Source organism: Molothrus aeneus, chromosome 28 (genome assembly GCF_037042795.1).
Source record: "Molothrus aeneus isolate 106 chromosome 28, BPBGC_Maene_1.0, whole genome shotgun sequence".
In the NCBI taxonomy this organism is placed as follows: domain Eukaryota; kingdom Metazoa; phylum Chordata; class Aves; order Passeriformes; family Icteridae; genus Molothrus; species Molothrus aeneus.
Genome location: NC_089673.1, coordinates 1,845,096 through 1,863,414, shown reverse-complemented (window position 1 = coordinate 1,863,414; position 18,319 = coordinate 1,845,096). Strand labels below are relative to the sequence as shown.

Sequence of the window (18,319 nt, the reverse complement as noted above, 5' to 3'; positions counted from 1 at the left end):
TCCCAGCACCTTCCAATCTGCCTCTGGTCAACAACTCCACTTCAGGGACACATTTCTGGAAAGTTCAAGATGAAACACAGTAAGGAAGGGGGTGAAGAGTCCAACCCTTGCATTGAAAGCAATATTGTGTATTTATTATAGATTTAAAGCCTCCCTGCCAGCAGGAGCCACACAGGTGGTGGGAAGTTGCTGCCCTTCCCTTGTGCCACCTGCCGGGAACACCTCAGATCTTGGAACAGAGCTTGGAGTGGCTCAGGTGTCACACCCAGCAGCCCAGCCTGGTTTTCCAGCCTTCCCCAGGGGTGGGATACTTTCCATGAATAATGGAAATGAAAAATTTCCATGGATACCCCCACCCCATACACACAGAGCCTCCTCAGCCCTGCAGAGCCCACACAGCTCCAGAATGGGCTGGAGTAGAATCCTCTCACTTAATTTCTGTCAGAGTAAGAGGTAAGAGCTGCTCAGGCTGGGCTAAATTCAATCCATCCACACCCTGAGCACCCCCTGGCTGCAGCAGCTCTGCTCCTCACAAACACCAGCAGCAGACACAGATCATCACAAGGAGTTGTGCTTTTTATTGAATCCATTGAATGTGCAATTAAACCAGATATTTATTCATCAATATAGTTCTGGACACAGACACGATAATGTTTACATCATTTACTCTGAAATATAAGTTACTGTGTGCTGCTGTCACCTGGACTGGCAGAGGGAAGGGAGGAACAAATAAATTCACAAGATCCTACACAAAAATGAGAGGGAGCCACCACTGGGACTCACAAGAGCATCACAACACACCAGCACTGCCAGAGGAGCAGAGTGGAGTGCCTGGAACACTCCAACTGCTGTGAGCACGCTGAGGACAACAGGACCTGGAAGGACATGGGGACCCTCCTTCCCTGGGAACACCCCCTGCATACCCTGCTAGCCCTTACAGTGGGTCTGCTCGAGGTTAGGAAGCTACACTGACTAACTTCTGCTAAATGGCTTTGATTTCATGCCCCACCACACTGAGGTATGTTCCAGGAACCTTCTGGAAGGAGTGGAGCCCAGGGGAGCAGCCTCAGCATCTCCCTGAGGCCACAGGAGCAGGGGAAGGAGCGTGGAGCAAAGGTTTGATACATTCCTTTATTTCAGTGCAAAAACATGGCAACACACATCTCCTGCACCTGCAGAGCTTGGCTTCCTCTCTGTCTCTAAGGAGGAATTTCAACCTTTGGTAATATGGCAGGAAAAAGGGATAAAATGAGGCTGGAGGATACCAAAGCTGCCAACTACAGAACTCAGGAAGAGCTGGAGGCTGGAACCAGCATTGCTAAAAGTGTTGTTGGATTAACAACAAGGTTTGATGCCTTAAATACTGGATTTGGAAATTTTCTTCTACTCTGATCAACACTTCCCTGCCCTCTTGCAGTGCCCAATCCCACCAGGATATAAATGAAGAGGGTGCAGCATCCAGGCACTGCTGGAGCTCTGTCTGTGGGCTCAGAGCTCACTGAGGGCTGGGGTGGCACCACAAAAAGCCTTCACCTGACCAGGATCACACAGAGCAGTGCTTCAGCATCCCTCCACCAGACTGGCAGGTTTATTAGAAGCCAGGATCTCTTTCCTACTGCAGGAATGCTGGACACAAGTGAGGGTCAGCCCCAAAGCTCCCAGGACATTCCCCCTGCTCACCCCAAAATACAGAGACAGAAGCACAGGGCTCCAGGAGACACTTCCACGTGACATCAGGGTATGAAAGACAAAGAATAAAGAATAAAGTATTGCACTACACATGCAGGTTCCACATGGGGCTCTGGGGATCAGGGGAGTGTTTCACTTTGTCCAGAAGAGTAAAGATCCCAGTGTTTGTTCTCCAGGTTGGTCACTTTTCCAGCTGTTGATCTTGCACTTGGTCCACCTTCAGTCTAGGGTAGGGACTCTTGCAAAAGAAGCCAAATCCATCAGGAAAGCATCATGCACATGTATAAAGCATCAAGCACACACTGGAACCCACTCACATGGAGCCAGGATAGATAGTTTGGTGTGAGTTTCCCCAGCACAGGTACTGCCCTACATGATTAGAAAGTCATTCTCTAGGAGATGCCACTGTCCCACTGGGCTCAACTACTCCCTGTGGCACCTATGGGGAAAGAGTAGGACATCCTTCTCTCAGACAGCAGACACAAGAAACCAAAATTCCAGATTTTTTAACTCAAGCAGAATCTCTTTTGATTTACTTAAATTAAAGAAAGGTAAAATTTGGCCCAATATCTCATGGATACTTTAAAAGTTAAGGATAAATTCAGAAAAGCAGAGCATTCAGCCATGCAGGTTCCCAAACTTTCAGGAGATCCCCCCTCCCAAATTGCTCTAAGAACTGATCAGATACAGCTCTGACAATACAGAGGGGCCAACAAGGAGAGCAGATCCACCCCACTGCAGGCTCATTTCTGAGCAGAAAAGGAGAATTCAAGCACTGCTTTAAAATAAAAGTACTTACGTTCCTTCTTCTCTCAGAAGAGCCAAGAACTTCTTCACCCGATACTCAGGATCCATCTAAACACCAAACAGATCCCCATTAGTGCCAAAAAGGAAAGCACAGAATCAGGAATGTCCTGAGCTGGACAGGACCCACAAGGATCATCCAGTCCAACCCCTGGCCCTGCACAGACACCCCAAAAATCCCCCCAGGGCATCCCTGAGAGCTCCACAGACCAGTGAGGGGAAACCTTAGGAAAGTCATCACAAGCAGGAAATAACAAAGGTCCAGCCAGAGAGTTCTGCTAAAAACCCAGTGTGACCTGACAGAGTGAGACAAATCTCTTGTCATCCTTAGAAAATCTGTTCTAAAGCCACCAGCTGGAATTCAAACTTGCCAAGGCCAGTGTTCAGTTCCCAAATGGAAGATGCTGCCTCTCAGCCCTCTGAGTCCATAACCGAGTCCATAACCTGCACTGGCTCCTGGGGAGACACAGCATTTACCTGCACACACAGCTGCCTGTCCAAAAGAATACAGCTGGCAGCTGAAAACAATTGCAATTTGAAAACTTGAAAACTCAAACTTGATCAAATTGCTTATTAAAAATGCAGGCACAAACCCCAGAGGCTGATCTGCTCAGGAAGGAGCAGCAGGGTCAGGACTCCTGGACACAGCCTCTGGTGCTCTGGGAAACAGAAATGCTGCTGCCAAACTTGGGGGGAGATTCTCTGGAACAGAGCTCAGAGAGGTGACAAGAACATGGATGGTGCAGCATCCCCAGGACATCCAGGACCCTCCAGAAACAAAGGAACTGAAGGGAGGTTGTTAATCTCCAGTCCAGAGAAGAAGATCCTCCACCAATATGTGATGAGCCCCCTGAAAACCTGCCATGAACCCCAAACCCTCAGCACATCCAGGTGCAGTGTTTGGTTTAAAATAAAGCAAGCAATATTCTCTGGTGATCTTTCAAAGTTGCCAGTTATGAAAGTTAAGATACATTAAAGACAAGCAGCTTAGATTAAGTTTTATTTATGCTGATTAAGCTTTATTTATGCTAAACAGAAGTTACCAAATCAGGAAAGCCTGGAGGTGCCAGAAGGGGCTTTTGGGAACATTTCCTGACTCATCCAGGCTCAGGAGGAGACCTTGGCTTTGGGAGTGCTGCCAGCAAGGTCCAAGAGCAACAACACAGGGAGAGGAAGCAGGAGGAACCATGGAGAGAACACCCAGCAGCAGCCAGGGCAGGGCGAAGCCAAGGTGGGACCCAAGAGCACTGGAGGTGGCCCTGTCCTGCAGCCAAGGGCACTGCAAACACCTGGGGATTCACATGGCAAACCCTGAGTGGACCCAGAGACCAAAGGCTTTGTTTGAACAAGAACAGAACCATTCCAGGATACTCAGTGTACACAAATGGCCAAAGGATGTGACACAAAACACAAGGAGCTGGACATTGAAGAAAGCAAAGAACTGCAATAACAGAGTTTGGGGGAAATTAGGCTGCCAGAAATTGTGGGGTTACACATCTCATAAACAAGGTGACAATTCACCCAGGGCACCAGAGCAGTCCAGGTATCCCAAGAAAGGATTTTGATATTGAGGGTCTGGTTCTCTGTGACTTAGTGTGAAACACACTGGCAGTGATGTGACCAGCTCAGGAATCCCTGCAGGGAGCTGAGGGTGGGGTCACTGCTTTACCAAAGCAAAACCCACCACTAGATTCAGAGGAAGACAAAATGTGCACATTTTTTACAAAGAATTCAGTCACCTGGCATCTAATCAGCTGAATTCTGAGAAATTTCATCCATCCCTTGGAATTCTTAAGTGATTTCAGATTGAAATCTCCTTCTGAAAAGCTGTGTACAGCTCAGTGAAAACAAGATGCAGTGCTGCATTTCCTACCCAGTGCAATTGTGCTTTCCTGACAGGGCCTGGCAGATCCCAGCTCTCTGTGGGTTCAGTGCTCAGATCCCAGCTCTGCTCCCTGAGAGCCTGCCCTGCTCTCCTGTATTTATAGCAGTTCAGCAGATGGAGTCATGGAAACACCTCAGACCTTTTGGAATAGAACTGCTTCATATTTAGCTGCCATATGCTGCTACCTCTGCTGTTACACAACCACCTGAAGCCAGTGCCAGAGCAGGACCCATCCTGCTGCCAGCCCTCCGTGGGCAGCAAAGGGACACCTTCAGTGGCCCTGGGGACAGTGGCAGCAGCACTTCATGTGTGATGCTCAGTGTGTTAGAAAGGGCACATATTGTGGTGTTGTGAGGTCCCCAGGATGAGGTGAGAGATGAGAATTGACTCCAAGTTCTCAGAAGGCTGATATTATATTATATTATATTATATTATATTATATTATATTATATTATATTATATTATATTATATTATATTATATTATATTATATTATATCATATCATATCATATCATATCATATCACATTATATTATATCACATTATATTATATCACATTATATTATATCACATTATATTATATCACATTATATTATATCAATCATATCATATAATATCATGCTATATTATATTGTATTATATTTTAAAACTATACTAAAGAAAGGAGAAAGGAGACATCAGAAGGCTGGAAAAGAATGAGAATAAAAACCTGTGACAGACTCAGAGAGTCTGACCCAGCTGGCTGTGATTGGCCATTAATTAAAAACAATTCACATGCTGGGTAAACAATTCTCCAAATCACATTCCAGAGGAGCAAAACACGGAGAAGCTGAGGCTTCCCAGCCTCCCAGGAGAAGGAGAAATCCTGGTGAAGGGATTTTTGATAAAATATCAGAGTGACAGGCACAGTCCCAGCTGTCTCCTCCCAGCCTGGCTGCTCCTGCACTCACCTACACAGCCATGGTCTGCTGAATTAACACCCAAGAGGAGCTTGGCTGCACAGCCTCAGCAGAGGGAGGACTCTGTGTCACAGGATCATGGAACATTCTCAGTGGGAAGGGACCCACAGGGATCGTCCAGCCCAGCCCCTGGAACTGCACAGATACTCCAAAATCCCATCCCTGGGAGTGGTGTCCAAGCTCTCCTGGAGCTCTGGCAGCCTCAGGGATGGGACCATTCCCTGCCCAGCACCCTCTGGGGGAAGAACCTTTCCCTGATATCCATCCCAGCCCTCTCCATGCCCAGCTCCAGCCATTCCCTGGCTCCTGTCCCTGTCCCAGAGCAGAGATGGGAGCTGCAGCCCCACTGAGCTCTGCCCTCACTCTGCTCCAGCTGAACAAGTGACCTCAGCTGCTCCTCCTGTGGCCCTGCCAGACCCTTCCCCACCCTCAGCTCCCTCCTTTGGACAGTCCCTAATTCCTTTCTATCCCTATGACATTGTGGTGCCCAGAAGTGTCCCCCAGGAATGGGCACAGGGCTGGCTCAGCACTGCCACCTCACAACTGCCATGATTTACAGACCCTCCAACCCTGCAGCTTTGAAAAGAGCCAGCACTTCAGGAGAAAGCAGCACAAGAGCACATCCTGAGGCAGAAGAAGGGAGCCATTGTCAGGGCTCAGGGAGCAGGGCAGAGCCCAGCAGCCCCTGAAGGGCAGCACCCCTTAAATCCATTTCATACATGTGAGCAATGACTTACTGACTTGCCTCCAGGTATGGAATTAAAAGCCAAGGAAGAAGAGGAAAAAGTAATCTAGATAAATGACTTTATTCCCTGAGGTGACATGCAATCAGAGCATATCCTCAGAGCTGAGCAAGTTTTAACAGAATTGTGAGGAGTGAACAGAGGGGTACACGACTCTGAGCTCTCAGCTACAAGTCTCTTCACTTCTGCCCTGCCTCTGAGAGGGAGATCTGAGAACAGCTCACTCAGCTGCACTAAATCCATTTGATGGGAGCAGAGGGGGGGCTGGGGGAGCACTGGGATGTCAGGGGAGGATTAGGGCTGCACCCTCAGCCCGTGTCAGCATGAGCAGGAGCTTGCTGGCTGGCTCCAGGCATGGGTGCTGCTGCGGGGGAGGGCTCAGAGCTGCATAGTTCTACCCTCTGCAATTATTTTCTTTAAAGTGCTGAAAGTGGTAAATAAAGAGAAGAGCAGCTGAAGAGCCTGACAGATTTATCTTCTTCAGGGAAAGAGCACATACACCTGTACAGGCACCTTCTTCTTTAAAAAAAAAAAAACAACCAAAAACCTGAGGTGATTGCTATCTGCAATCTTAACATGCTGGGTGGAGAAAAGAAATTCCATGAAAGGTGAGTTAATCCAACCCCTCCCATAGCCAGATGCTCTGTAAGTGCAGCTCTGAACAGCCCATGGGCACGAGGGGGGGATTTCAAGATCTCTGTGGACCGAGCTGTGGTGATTTCTTTGTTCTGAACATTTCCCCTCACTGCAACTCTTTTCCCAATGAAACCAATGCAAAGGCTGCCACCAACACCAGGGCTCTGCAGAGAAGGGAACCTCCAGGAGTGCTCTAGGAGCCCAGAGCCATTCCTACCTGTAAGGACATTTCTATCAGCATCAGCAGCTTCTTGATCCCAATCCACACCGGCTTCCCTTTGACGTTCTGGGCAATCGTGCTGCGCTCCTTGTCTTTGAAGTTACCCAGGAGCTGGGGGGGAAAATCAGTTTAAAAAATCAACAGCAGGAGGCTGAGAGTAGCAATAATGGTACCTACCTTGGGACAAAGGCAATGGGAAGCTGGAAGCATTTACTAGCTGAGAGGGAAAATTTGTTGCAATGTATCTTAGTCAAGGCAAAACACAGAAAAAAAAATCTTTAATTCCCCCATGGTTTTTTCCATAATATCCCTTATCCAACAGTTAGTGCTGTGCCTTTATGCTGCACTCCAGGTCTTCTCCAGACCAGGGTCTACAAGGAAACAATGGTTCAGGCCACAGGGAGTTTCCACACCTGCTGCAGGAGTGTCTCTGTGCCTCGGGAGTGTCTCAGTGTCTCTGTGTCTCTCAGGCTTTGGTGACACCACCACTGGGACAAGTTTGCCAGTGGCACCAAAGATCTGCCTGTTCAGTTTATTTTAACAGCCTTCAGTACTCACTATAACTCCCACTAGGGCACAGAATAAAGGGGCACTGAAGGCAGGAATTTATAAAGAACTTGTAATTCCTCAGCACCAAACACCTTCAGTTGATGCTGTTCCAATCCACCAGAGCAGCCTCTGGGCACATTCAGTTTAAGTGCCCCAATTATACTCATTACCCACTTCCCTGCCCTTAGAATGCTTCAATCCAGACCACAAACCCTTCCCCAGACCTACTGTTCCCTAATTTTGCCTTCATTTCATTCATTAAAAAGCAAATTTAAAGCCTCAGAGCTGCTCTGTTATGACACGATGACAAGCGGGATGGCGTTACCAGACACAGCTACTGCAAAATCCCTCAAGTTTGGAGTCTTTTGTCATCCTTGAACTTTTGCTCACCTCTAAAGCCTCCATGAGCTGCTCCCCTGTGGCAATGTTGGGCACGTGGATGGTGGTGCTGAAGGCATTCAGCATCTCCATCTCCTGCAGGACGTCCTTGCGGCTCGTGGTGCCGATGATGAGGAGCTTGCGACCCTGGCCAGGCAAAGGAGCCACAGTCAGCAAAGGAAAACCTGGAGAGAACCAGCCTGGGGAAGGTTCAGCTCACTACAAATGATAAATGGCCATTTAAAAACCCACTTCAAACAAAATTAATGGGATTAAATGTGGCAGTAATTGAAGGGGCCAAGAGCAGCCACAGGAGACGGGATCAGCTCTCGGAGCAATGCCACCAACAGGGTCCAAGAATTGTGGTGCACAAAGCCCCACCACACTCACAGCTCCTTCTGAAACCAGCATTATAAATAGCTGGATCCTCATTAAATTTAAAAGCCTGAGCAAACTCCCACTCCCAAAAGCTGAATTACAAATGACTTCTCAGGGGAACAGCCAGTCTTTAGGGATCTGTGGGTACAGTGAATTCCCTGCTCCTGCACAGGCAGTTCCAGTGGGTTTCCAGCTCAGGCTGTTGAGCAGAGGCTGCTGTGAGTCCCTGAGTTCCCCCTGCAGCTGTCCAGGCCAGTCCCACTGTCCTGCAGGCTCCAATTCCCAATGCAGAGTCAGCCCAGGCACTAACAGGGTTTATGAATAACAGAGCAAATTGTGGAAAACATCAGCTGCAAATGCAAATCCACTGCTGTTTGTTCACCTTGCAGAGCCCTTCCCACTGCTATTTGAATTCCCCTGGGCAGGGTTTGGACACTGATCAATACTGGCTGATAGCAGGAGCTGCTGGGATTGTCAGGCAGGATCATCAGCCCTTTTCTGTCCCAGTGCACAGGGACCCCATGGGCTGGGAGGGCCTGGCTGGACAAGGACCCCCCTCAGAAAGTTTGGTGAGGCTCCAGGAGTGAAGGAAATGTCAGTGCCCACCTGGAGGTGACCAAGGACCCCTCTCTTTTGCTGTTCAAAGTTTGGTGAGGCTCCAGGAGTGAAGGAAATGTCCAGTGCCCACCTCAAGGGTGCTGCCCTGGGCACTGCCCTGGCTCCCCAAACAGCTTCACTGCCACACAGCTGAGGTACCAGGGCACAGAGGAAGCCAAGGACAGACTCCTGACCAGGACTGAGACCTCTAAAACACAGAACAACCCCTCCTGCAAGTGCTGGAACACCCAGACCCATCTGCTTCTCCTAAAAACTTGTTCATTACTGAATGAAACTCTCAAAATCCTGAACAGCTTGGGCAAGGGGCTGTGTTAATAACAGTTTCCCATGAAAGATGAGCATTTAAGAGGGGAAAAAACTGCTCAGCTGCACCCAGGCAGTGTCTGTTCCCCAAATATAGCTCCCAGCATGTGTACAGAGCCTGGCACACTGATCAGGCATCAATCAAGGGATAACTACCTCAGAGAGGCTGCCTGAGGGATGCTGCCCTCATACATTAATGAAATCTGTGCCTGACTACAATAAAAATGGAATTTAGCTTGGAGTTTCACCAGGGAAAGACACAGGTAGCACAGGAACGCCACAGTGAGGGAGTTTTACCTGCTGGCACTTCAGGTGTCCATGACTGATGTCACTGTCAGCCTTTCCTTGCCCAGATGACACATTCCTCCTCCCAGGACAGCTGCCCACCCTCTGGACTCACCCCAAAAAAATTCCCTAAAGGATCAGTTCAGTGCCAACCTGGGCAGTGGCACCCTGAGCCAGCTGGACCCAAAGGCAGCAGGGCAGGGGGAGGTGGCTGCACACACAGAAAGGGCTCTAAAGCCCTGTGACACTGAGGGAAGCACTGGCATTGCTCCCTGTGGGGATTCTGTGGGAACAGCAGCTCAGTCTCACTCTGTGTGTGACCCCTGGGACAGATTTAGAACAAGAAAAGAGCAAAACAGGATCATCATTCTGCCATGTGGATCCAGGAGCTCCTTCCTGTTCCAAATACAGCTTCAAATCCATCATTTCCTGGGAAGGGAAGGGCTTGGGGACACCTCAGAGCCCTTCCAGTGCCTAAAGGGGCTCCAGGAGAGCTGGGGAGGGACTGGGGACAAGGGGGAAAGGCTCCCACTGCCAGAGGGCAGGGCTGGATGGGATATTGGGATCAATTGTTCCCTGGGAGGGTGGGCAGGCCCTGGCACAGGTGCCCAGAGCAGCTGGGGCTGCCCCTGCATCCCTGGCAGTGCCCAAGGCCAGGCAGGGTTGGAGCAGCCTGGGACAGTGGGAGGTGTCCCTGGGGGTGGCACTGGATGGGCTTTAAGGTCCCTTCCAACCCAAACCATTCCATGTTTCTGTGATTCTGTTTAGTTGGAGAAATCAGAGAAAGGTCAGAAACAGGGAATAACTTCCCAAAATAGATCCTTGGTAAAAACAGAGAGGTTTATAAATTCATAGCTGGTGTAGAGGGGATGAGGGAGAGGCTGCTGCTCATCATTACAGAAACCAGGGAGCACAGGAAGGAATCTCAACCATCAAATAAACTGAACCCAAGGGTGTTTGCTCCCACCAACAGCTCAGCTGGACTCAAGCACGCACAGTGCTAAGAATGGAAAGGCTTAACAAGGTTGAAAAGCACCAGGATGAGATTCCAGAGGGCAGATCCATCAGCAATTTTTAGATAGCTCTGTTAAAATCTATTCCCAGGTCCCTGAACCACTGACGTGGATGGGAGCTCCTCAGAACAGATGGCTACTCCTCAAAAGTGCTTCAAATTTTTAACAGCTTCACCCAAAAGATCCTGATTTTTCCCTGTTTTTCCTCAAAAGAAGCCATGCCTTCAACTCCCTGCTTTCAACCTGACCCCTGGAAAGCAGCCACAGTGACCTGACAGGGCAGCAGTCCCTCGAGCTCCTCCAGCTTTCAGACAGCCCAACAAACAAGTGAGAACCCCCAGGGCAGCACTGCCTGCCCCAGGAGTTATGGAGGCAGCAGGAAAAGCCAGCAGAGTGAAAAAGCTGCCCTCACCCAGCTCCTGAGCACTGATTTCCTGGGAATTGTTGCTGTTGCGGGATCCCAGGATGGCTCAGGCTGCAGGGTCATCCCAGAGCACACAGCACAGGGTTCATGTACTGATGATGCAGTCCCATTTTCAGAAAAATTCACTTTTTTCATCCTTCATTTCTACAGCAGCCATGGTGAAGGCAATGTGCCACGTGTTCAGCCCACAGAAAATCAGGATTCAAGCCAAACTCCCAAAAATCAGGCAGAACATGGCAGTCAATCACCAAGGAAGGAGGAGGAACAGCTTGAGATCATTTGGTGTCAGATTCACAACCACAGCACTTCCAGCCCAGTTCTTCCATCACCAGAGATCACACACAGGCACAGCCTTAGACCTGCACTCATCCTGTCCATTTTTAGGCAAAATGCCCCAATTTGGAGCCCAAGGTCCCTCTGTGCTTCTAGAAGAAGATGAGCCCTCTGCTGCAGGGGTTTTACCTGACTGAAGGATGTTCTCATGCACACAACTGTGGGACTTGAAGAAGCCTCTGGAACCAACTAAATTTTCCAGGACAGATATCTCTAGCATTCCTAGCAGCCATTCCCAGCAGGCAGCACACCCCTGCCCAGGGGGAACCAGACCATGACACAGTTACAGACCCTCCTGTGAGCAGCCTCAACACTCAGTGCAGCCCCCAAGTACAGAATTTCAGTAAATCCAGCCAGCCCCAGGCCAGGGGAGCCTGAGCTCTGCTGGAACCAGGCCCTGGTGACACTGAGGTGCCTCTGTCACCCACCAGCTGCTCAGGATCCTTGGACAGCTTTATCCTTGTGTTTGGGGTCTTGGGAATTCCTCACGTGCAAAGGGGGAAACACAGTTCCCCAGGTTAATGCACATAAAAGTAACATCACTGGTTACTGGAATTGCTTCCAGTTCAGTCAGACTGATGTGGGATCAGGAATGCATCTGGGATTGCATCAAACAAGGAAATTATTTCCCTGTAACCTTCAAAGCCTCCAGTATCCCAGTGAGAAAAGGGGCTGGGGAGCAGTGGAAGGGCAGCTCCAGGAGAGGGTCTCCCTTCAAGAAGGGTTGGGGGCTCTGGGAGTAATGGAAGGACAGCCCCAGGCGTGAATCTGACTTTGAAAGTGGAGCTGGGGGCTCTGGAAAGGCAGCCCCAGCAGTGGGTGTCCCCTGGAGGGAAGGGGCTGGGGGCTCAGGGGGCAATAGAAAGGGCAGCCCCAGGAGAGGGTCTCCCTTCAAGAAGGGTTGGGGGCTCTGGGAGCAATGGAAGGGCAGCCCCAGGACTGGGTTCCCTTGGAGGGAAGGGGCTGAGGGCTCTGGGGGCAGTGGAAGGGCAGCCCCACAAGTGGGTCTCCTTTCAAGAAAAAGGGTTGGGGGTTCTGGGAGTAGTGGAAGGACATCCCCAGGCATGAATCTGACTTTGAAAGTGGGGCTGGGGGCTCTGGGAGTGATGGAAGGGAAGCCCCAAGGGCAGCTCCAGGAGTGGGTGTCCCCTGGAGGGAAGGGGATATAGGCTCAAGGGGCAGCCCCAAGGGCAGGGGGTGTCCCCTGGAAGGAAGGGGCCCAAGGGCAGCCCCAAGGGCAGGGGTGTCCCCTGGAGGGAAGGGGACAGGGGCCCTGGAAGGGCAGCCCCAAGGGCAGGGGGTGTCCCCTGGAGGGAAGGGGCTCAAGGGGCAGCCCCAAGGGCAGGGGTGTCCCCTGGAAGGAAGGGGCTCAAGGGGCAGCCCCAAGGGCAGGGGGTGTCCCCTGGAAGGAAGGGGCCCTGGAAGGGCAGCCCCAAGGGCAGGGGGTGTCCCCTGGAGGGAAGGGGACAGGGGCTCAAGGGTGTCCCCTGGAAGGAAGGGGATGGAGGCTCAAGGGGCAGCCCCAAGGGCAGGGGTGTCCCCTGGAAGGAAGGGGCCCTAGAAGGGCAGCCCCAAGGGCAGGGGTGTCCCCTGGAAGGAAGGGGCCCTAGAAGGGCAGCCCCAAGGGCAGGGGTGTCCCCTGGAGGGAAGGGGCCCTGGAAGGGCAGCCCCAAGGGCAGGGGGTGTCCCCTGGAGGGAAGGGGCTCAAGGGGCAGCCCCAAGGGCAGGGGGTGTCCCCTGCAGGGCTCCTTGCCCAGGCAGACATTCCCCGAGCCTGCCCAGCCCGCTGGGGCTCGCTGGGGATGCCGAGGTCCCTCCCTCCCTCCTGGCAGGCGATTGTTGGGAAGCAGCAGGGAGGCACATGTGAAACCTCGCTGGGGCTGGGCCCAGCCTCCAGGCCCCGTGTGACTCTGCATGTAGATGAAGCAGCCGGGGCTTTGGGAGCTGCTGCTGCTCAGTTCTCAGGGAAGGCTTTTTCTGCTGCTTGGCTCCCTGCTGAGACAGCCCTTTTCAGCCTTTCCATCCCCCAGTCCCTGCTCCTGCACAACACAGGCAAACTTGATTGAATTAAAGACCCAGGAGAACGTGGTTTATTTTCTTCTCTTCAAGGCATTTCAGAAAAGATTTTTAATTGGTTTAAAAAAAAGATGCTGAACAAAATGCAATGGTTTTCAGCCCTCTTGATGCAGCAGTAACAGATAGCACTATTTAAAACTGCTGAGTGGAACCACAAGCAGGAGCTGTGACTGGCAATTTAAAGCAAGCTCAGAGTGGTTTCTAGTTTATTTAAAGTCTAAAGTGTTTACCCTCAAAAGAAAACCAGAACCTTCAAGTGTTTGCCCTTCCCACACCACGTTCCAATAATCCAGCCTGGGAGGAAGAGTGGAGCCTGGGAGGCAGCTTCAATTCAACAGAGACACGCACCTCGATGCATAATTAATAACATTTCATCCCAGAAATGCTTCTCTTCCACACAGAGCCTGCAGTGACTGCAGGGAGCTGCTTGCACATCAAGAATATCCCTGCAAGTGACGTTGACACCCCAGTGAATTCATAATCTGGGCCACAGCAGTGGTGACAGGACAAGGGGGAACAGCTTCAGATATTGGAAGGAAATTCTTCCATTCTCTGGAATGGAACTCCCAGAGAAGCCCTGGATCCCTGGAAGGGCAGGGGGTGGAATGAGATGGGCTCTAAGGGCCCTCCCAACCCAAAGATTCTTTGAAATCAGCTCAGTATTTCGGGTGCCCCCTGTGAGTGAAGCCAAGGGTAACAGGTATTGTCTCCCCAGCATCCTGCCAAGGATTCCTCTCAGCACATCACTTTTACAAGGAATGATGCTAAACCATGATCCCAGTCCCACAGAAATCCAAGGTGCTTTGAGCCCGTGCAGGTCAGTGCCACTGATGCTGCTGATGCACTTGGAGCCTGTATCTGCACCTCAAATTCCAGCAACCCCTGGGATCAGCCATTCCCTCCAAAAAAACTGCTCCTCAAGGCATCCTGTAATCTCAGAGGGGACTTGGAAGGTGTTGATTAACCCTCAGGATTATTTCCATCATGGGTTCCTTACTTGAGTTCAAAAGCCCCAAAGAGTCTTTGTGCCCAAATCCAACCTTTTTAACAGTAAAGTGTCACAGCAGAAAAGGCCTTTCCTGCCCAACTCTATTTCTTACACACAGCTTTGGGTTTTTAAATGCCCAAGATCCTCACATGCCCATGGCTATCCCAGAGAATTCACTACAAACACACCAGGAAGAGCCAGAACTGCCAGAGCAGGACAGCCCAAAGTCCTGATTCCCAAAAAGCCAACACTGGACACTTAAAAAAGAAAAAAGAACCCCACATGATCAATCAACCAGTGACATTTCCTCAGCAAACTCACTCTCTACCCTCCAACAATTTATGGCTTAAGTCACCATAATATTGGCTGTCAAGGCAGAGTCTCCCAGCCCCCAGGGCATTTCAAACCCTGCTGAGCACAAATCTCTGCAACAAGTGCAAACTTGGCAAATATCTGTGAGCTGCAGCCTGTGTCCTGCTCTTGGGAGCCTCAGGTGGCACCCAAAGGGCAGGGAAAGCTGAAAAAGCTGCCCTCACCCAGCTCCTGAGCACTGCTTTGCTGGGATTTGTTGCTGTTGCAGGATCCCAGGATGGCTCAGGCTGCAGGGTCATCCCAGAGCACACAGCACAGGGTTCATGTACTGATGATGCAGTCCCATTTCAGAAAAATTCACTTTTTTCATCCTTCATTTCTACAGCAGCCATGGTGAAGGCAATGTGCCACGTGTTCAGCCCACAGAAAATCAGGATTCAAGCCAAACTCCCAAAAATCAGGCAGAACATGGGAGTCAATCACCAAGGAAGGAGGAGGAACAGCTTGAGATCATTTGGTGTCAGATTCACAACCACAGCACTTCCAGCCCAGTTCTTCCATCACCAGAGATCACACACAGGCACAGCCTTAGACCTGCACTCATCCTGTCCATTTTTAGGCAAAATGCCCCAATTTGGAGCCCAGGATCCCTCTGTGCTGCCATGGGGACAGAACAGAGTTGGTTGTCCTGCCCTTCTGCCACCTAGAACAGGGATGAGCCCAGAGCTGAGCCCTCTGCTGCAGGGTTTTACCTGACTGAAGGATGTCCTCCTGCAGCCCAGCAGCAGCACACATCCAGGATGCAATGGGCAAATGGACAATTCAATACTTTAAGTTCCTTTGAAATCAAGTTCTGTTTTCCCTACTGATTTTTGGGAACAGCCATGTCCTGGCACCGATTACAGGAGATGAGGGGACCAGGAATGGCTGTGCTGCTGCACACAGGCAGCTGCTCTGCTCCAAGCATGTGATAAAATTTGGATGCTGTCGTGTTACAGGCTTCACATGGCCTAGAAAGCTCGCTGGGAAAATCTTTGTTCTCCCAGGCTGACACTCACACAGGCCTGTGGCATTACAATTTAGTTCAAAGTCCTGGATTTGAAAGGTCTTTTCACCAAACTCTCTAATGAAAACAACACTCACACACTCCTGTGCCAGTATATTAAACATGACAAAAAACTGACTTCACCCAGACTGAGCTTCTCTGTTTTTTTCCTGACACCAACTTTCAAGGTGTTCCTGTTAGGATGTTATTTATTCATGCAGATCTCTCACACACAGAGCAGAAAGGCAGTGAAGGACAGGAAAATAGCAAACAAGAAAGGAGGCTCAGCCTGCCTGTCTCACCCAGCACGAGCTGCAGAACCCTCAGCACTTGTGATGCTCTTAAATCTCATGGAGCCACAAAGTGCAAACAGACAGGATCAGCACGAGAGACAAGATCTAAAGCTTCCCTCAATCACTGTAATTAACACCTGATCATTTCAAGTTTAGAACAAATTAAACCCCTGACAAGCACAATCACAGATTACACAGAAATTGATCTATAAATAGGGAGGGAGCACGTGGCTGAGCCAGGGCTGGGTCTGGCCTGAACTCAGCTCCTCAGAGGGCACAGCTGGCACAAGTCAGCTTTACATGGTGAAGGTTAAACTGCTTTCCTTAGTCAGTGTTTTTAGGACTAACTGCAGAAGATACAGCCCCCAGTAATTAGATATTTCAAACTGAATCCCTTGTGGTTATCCTAGAAATGTCCAAGTGAATGAGGAGCAGCAGGCTGGGATGAAGGTGGCTGACTCAGACAAAGCATTAACAGCACTGGCAGCTCTGAGGCAGCCACAGAGCTCCCACTGCCCATTCCTGCAGGGACAGGGACAGGGACAGGGACAGGGACAGGGACAGCTCCCACTGCCCATCCCTACAGGGACAGGGACAGGGACAGGGACAGGGACAGCTCCCACTGCCCATTCCTACAGGGACAGGGACAGCTCCCACTGCCCATTCCTGCAGGGACAGGGACAGCTCCCAGTGTCCATCCCTGCAGGAACAGGGACAGGGACAGGGACAGCTCCCACTGCCCATTCCTGCAGGGACAGGGACAGGGACAGGGACAGCTCCCAATGTCCATTCCTGCAGGAACAGGGACAGGAATAGGGACAGCTCCCAGTGTCCATCCCTACAGGAACAGGGACAGGGACAGCTCCCAATGTCCATTCCTGCAGGGACAGGGACAGGGACAGCTCCCACTGCCCATTCCTGCAGGAACAGGGACAGGGACAGGAACAGGGACAGGGACAGCTCCCACTGTCCATTCCTGCAGGAACAGGGACAGGAATAGGGACAGCTCCCAATGTCCATCCCTGCAGGAACAGGGACAGGGACAGGAACAGGGACAGCTCCCAATGGCCATTCCTGCAGAACAGGGACAGCTCCCAGTGTCCATTCCTGCAGGAACAGGAACAGGAACAGGGACAGCTCCCACTGCCCATTCCTGCAGGAACAGGAACAGGGACAGGGACAGCTCCCACTGCCCATCCCTACAGGGACAGGGACAGGGACAGGGACAGGGACAGCTCCCACTGCCCATTCCTACAGGGACAGGGACAGCTCCCACTGCCCATTCCTGCAGGGACAGGGACAGCTCCCAGTGTCCATCCCTGCAGGAACAGGGACAGGGACAGGGACAGCTCCCACTGCCCATTCCTGCAGGGACAGGGACAGGGACAGGGACAGCTCCCAATGTCCATTCCTGCAGGAACAGGGACAGGAATAGGGACAGCTCCCAGTGTCCATCCCTACAGGAACAGGGACAGGGACAGCTCCCAATGTCCATTCCTGCAGGGACAGGGACAGGGACAGCTCCCACTGCCCATTCCTGCAGGAACAGGGACAGGGACAGGAACAGGGACAGGGACAGCTCCCACTGTCCATTCCTGCAGGAACAGGGACAGGAATAGGGACAGCTCCCAATGTCCATCCCTGCAGGAACAGGGACAGGGACAGGAACAGGGACAGCTCCCAATGGCCATTCCTGCAGAACAGGGACAGCTCCCAGTGTCCATTCCTGCAGGAACAGGAACAGGAACAGGGACAGCTCCCACTGCCCATTCCTGCAGGAACAGGAACAGGGACAGGGACAGCTCCCACTGCCCATCCCTGCAGGAACAGGAACAGGGACAGCTCCCACTGCTCATCCCTGCAGGGACAGGGACAGGGACAGCTCCCACTGCTCATTCCTGCAGGAACAGGGACAGGGACAGCTCCCAGTGTCCATCCCTGCAGGGACAGGGACAGGGACAGCTCCCACTGCCCATCCCTGCCTTACCTGAGGAGGGGCTTTCTTCAGCAGCACCAGAAGGGCTTGCAAAACCAGGTTGGAAAATCGAGGTCCAATTGGGACATAATCTGAAAGGAAAAACTCATTTTAATATCCATGGAGCAGGTGCACATTTAATCCACTTAACTGTAACAAAACCAGTCCAATGCCCCTGAAGTAAATGGTTCCAGATAATTTCCAGTTTGCAATGTTTCAATATTGCAGATGCACCAATATTTCTGCAGCAGCCAGCACAGCTCTCCCTCCCCCTGACTCACCTAAAAGTCGCTCAATGTCATCCACAACAACACAGCTGAGCTGGGACTTGTAGGCATCATCAAAGATCTGAAAAACAGTGAAATATCTCAGGGCTAAACCTCAGCACAGGACTGGGACAGCCACAGCTGGGCC

The 18,319-nt window shown here is 51.1% G+C and overlaps 1 protein-coding gene across 2 annotated transcripts in view; it reads right to left on the bottom strand.

Moving 5' to 3' along the window:
* Positions 1-555: 555 nt before the first annotated feature.
* The window catches only part of NSF (N-ethylmaleimide sensitive factor, vesicle fusing ATPase), an 80,131-nt gene continuing 62,367 nt past the window's right edge, over positions 556-18,319 (bottom strand). Inside the window, exons 16-21 of one of the 2 annotated variants that reach the window (XM_066566690.1) lie at positions 18,187-18,253; positions 17,918-17,997; positions 7,875-8,009; positions 6,933-7,046; positions 2,489-2,544; positions 556-2,128 (exon numbers count right to left, since the gene is read on the bottom strand). In XM_066566690.1, the coding sequence (XP_066422787.1) occupies positions 2,113-2,128; positions 2,489-2,544; positions 6,933-7,046; positions 7,875-8,009; positions 17,918-17,997; positions 18,187-18,253 (468 nt within the window). In that variant the 3' untranslated portion in view covers positions 556-2,112. The remainder of the gene's footprint in view (positions 2,129-2,488; positions 2,545-6,932; positions 7,047-7,874; positions 8,010-17,917; positions 17,998-18,186; positions 18,254-18,319) is intronic. The other variant, XM_066566689.1, reaches the window with a different exon arrangement.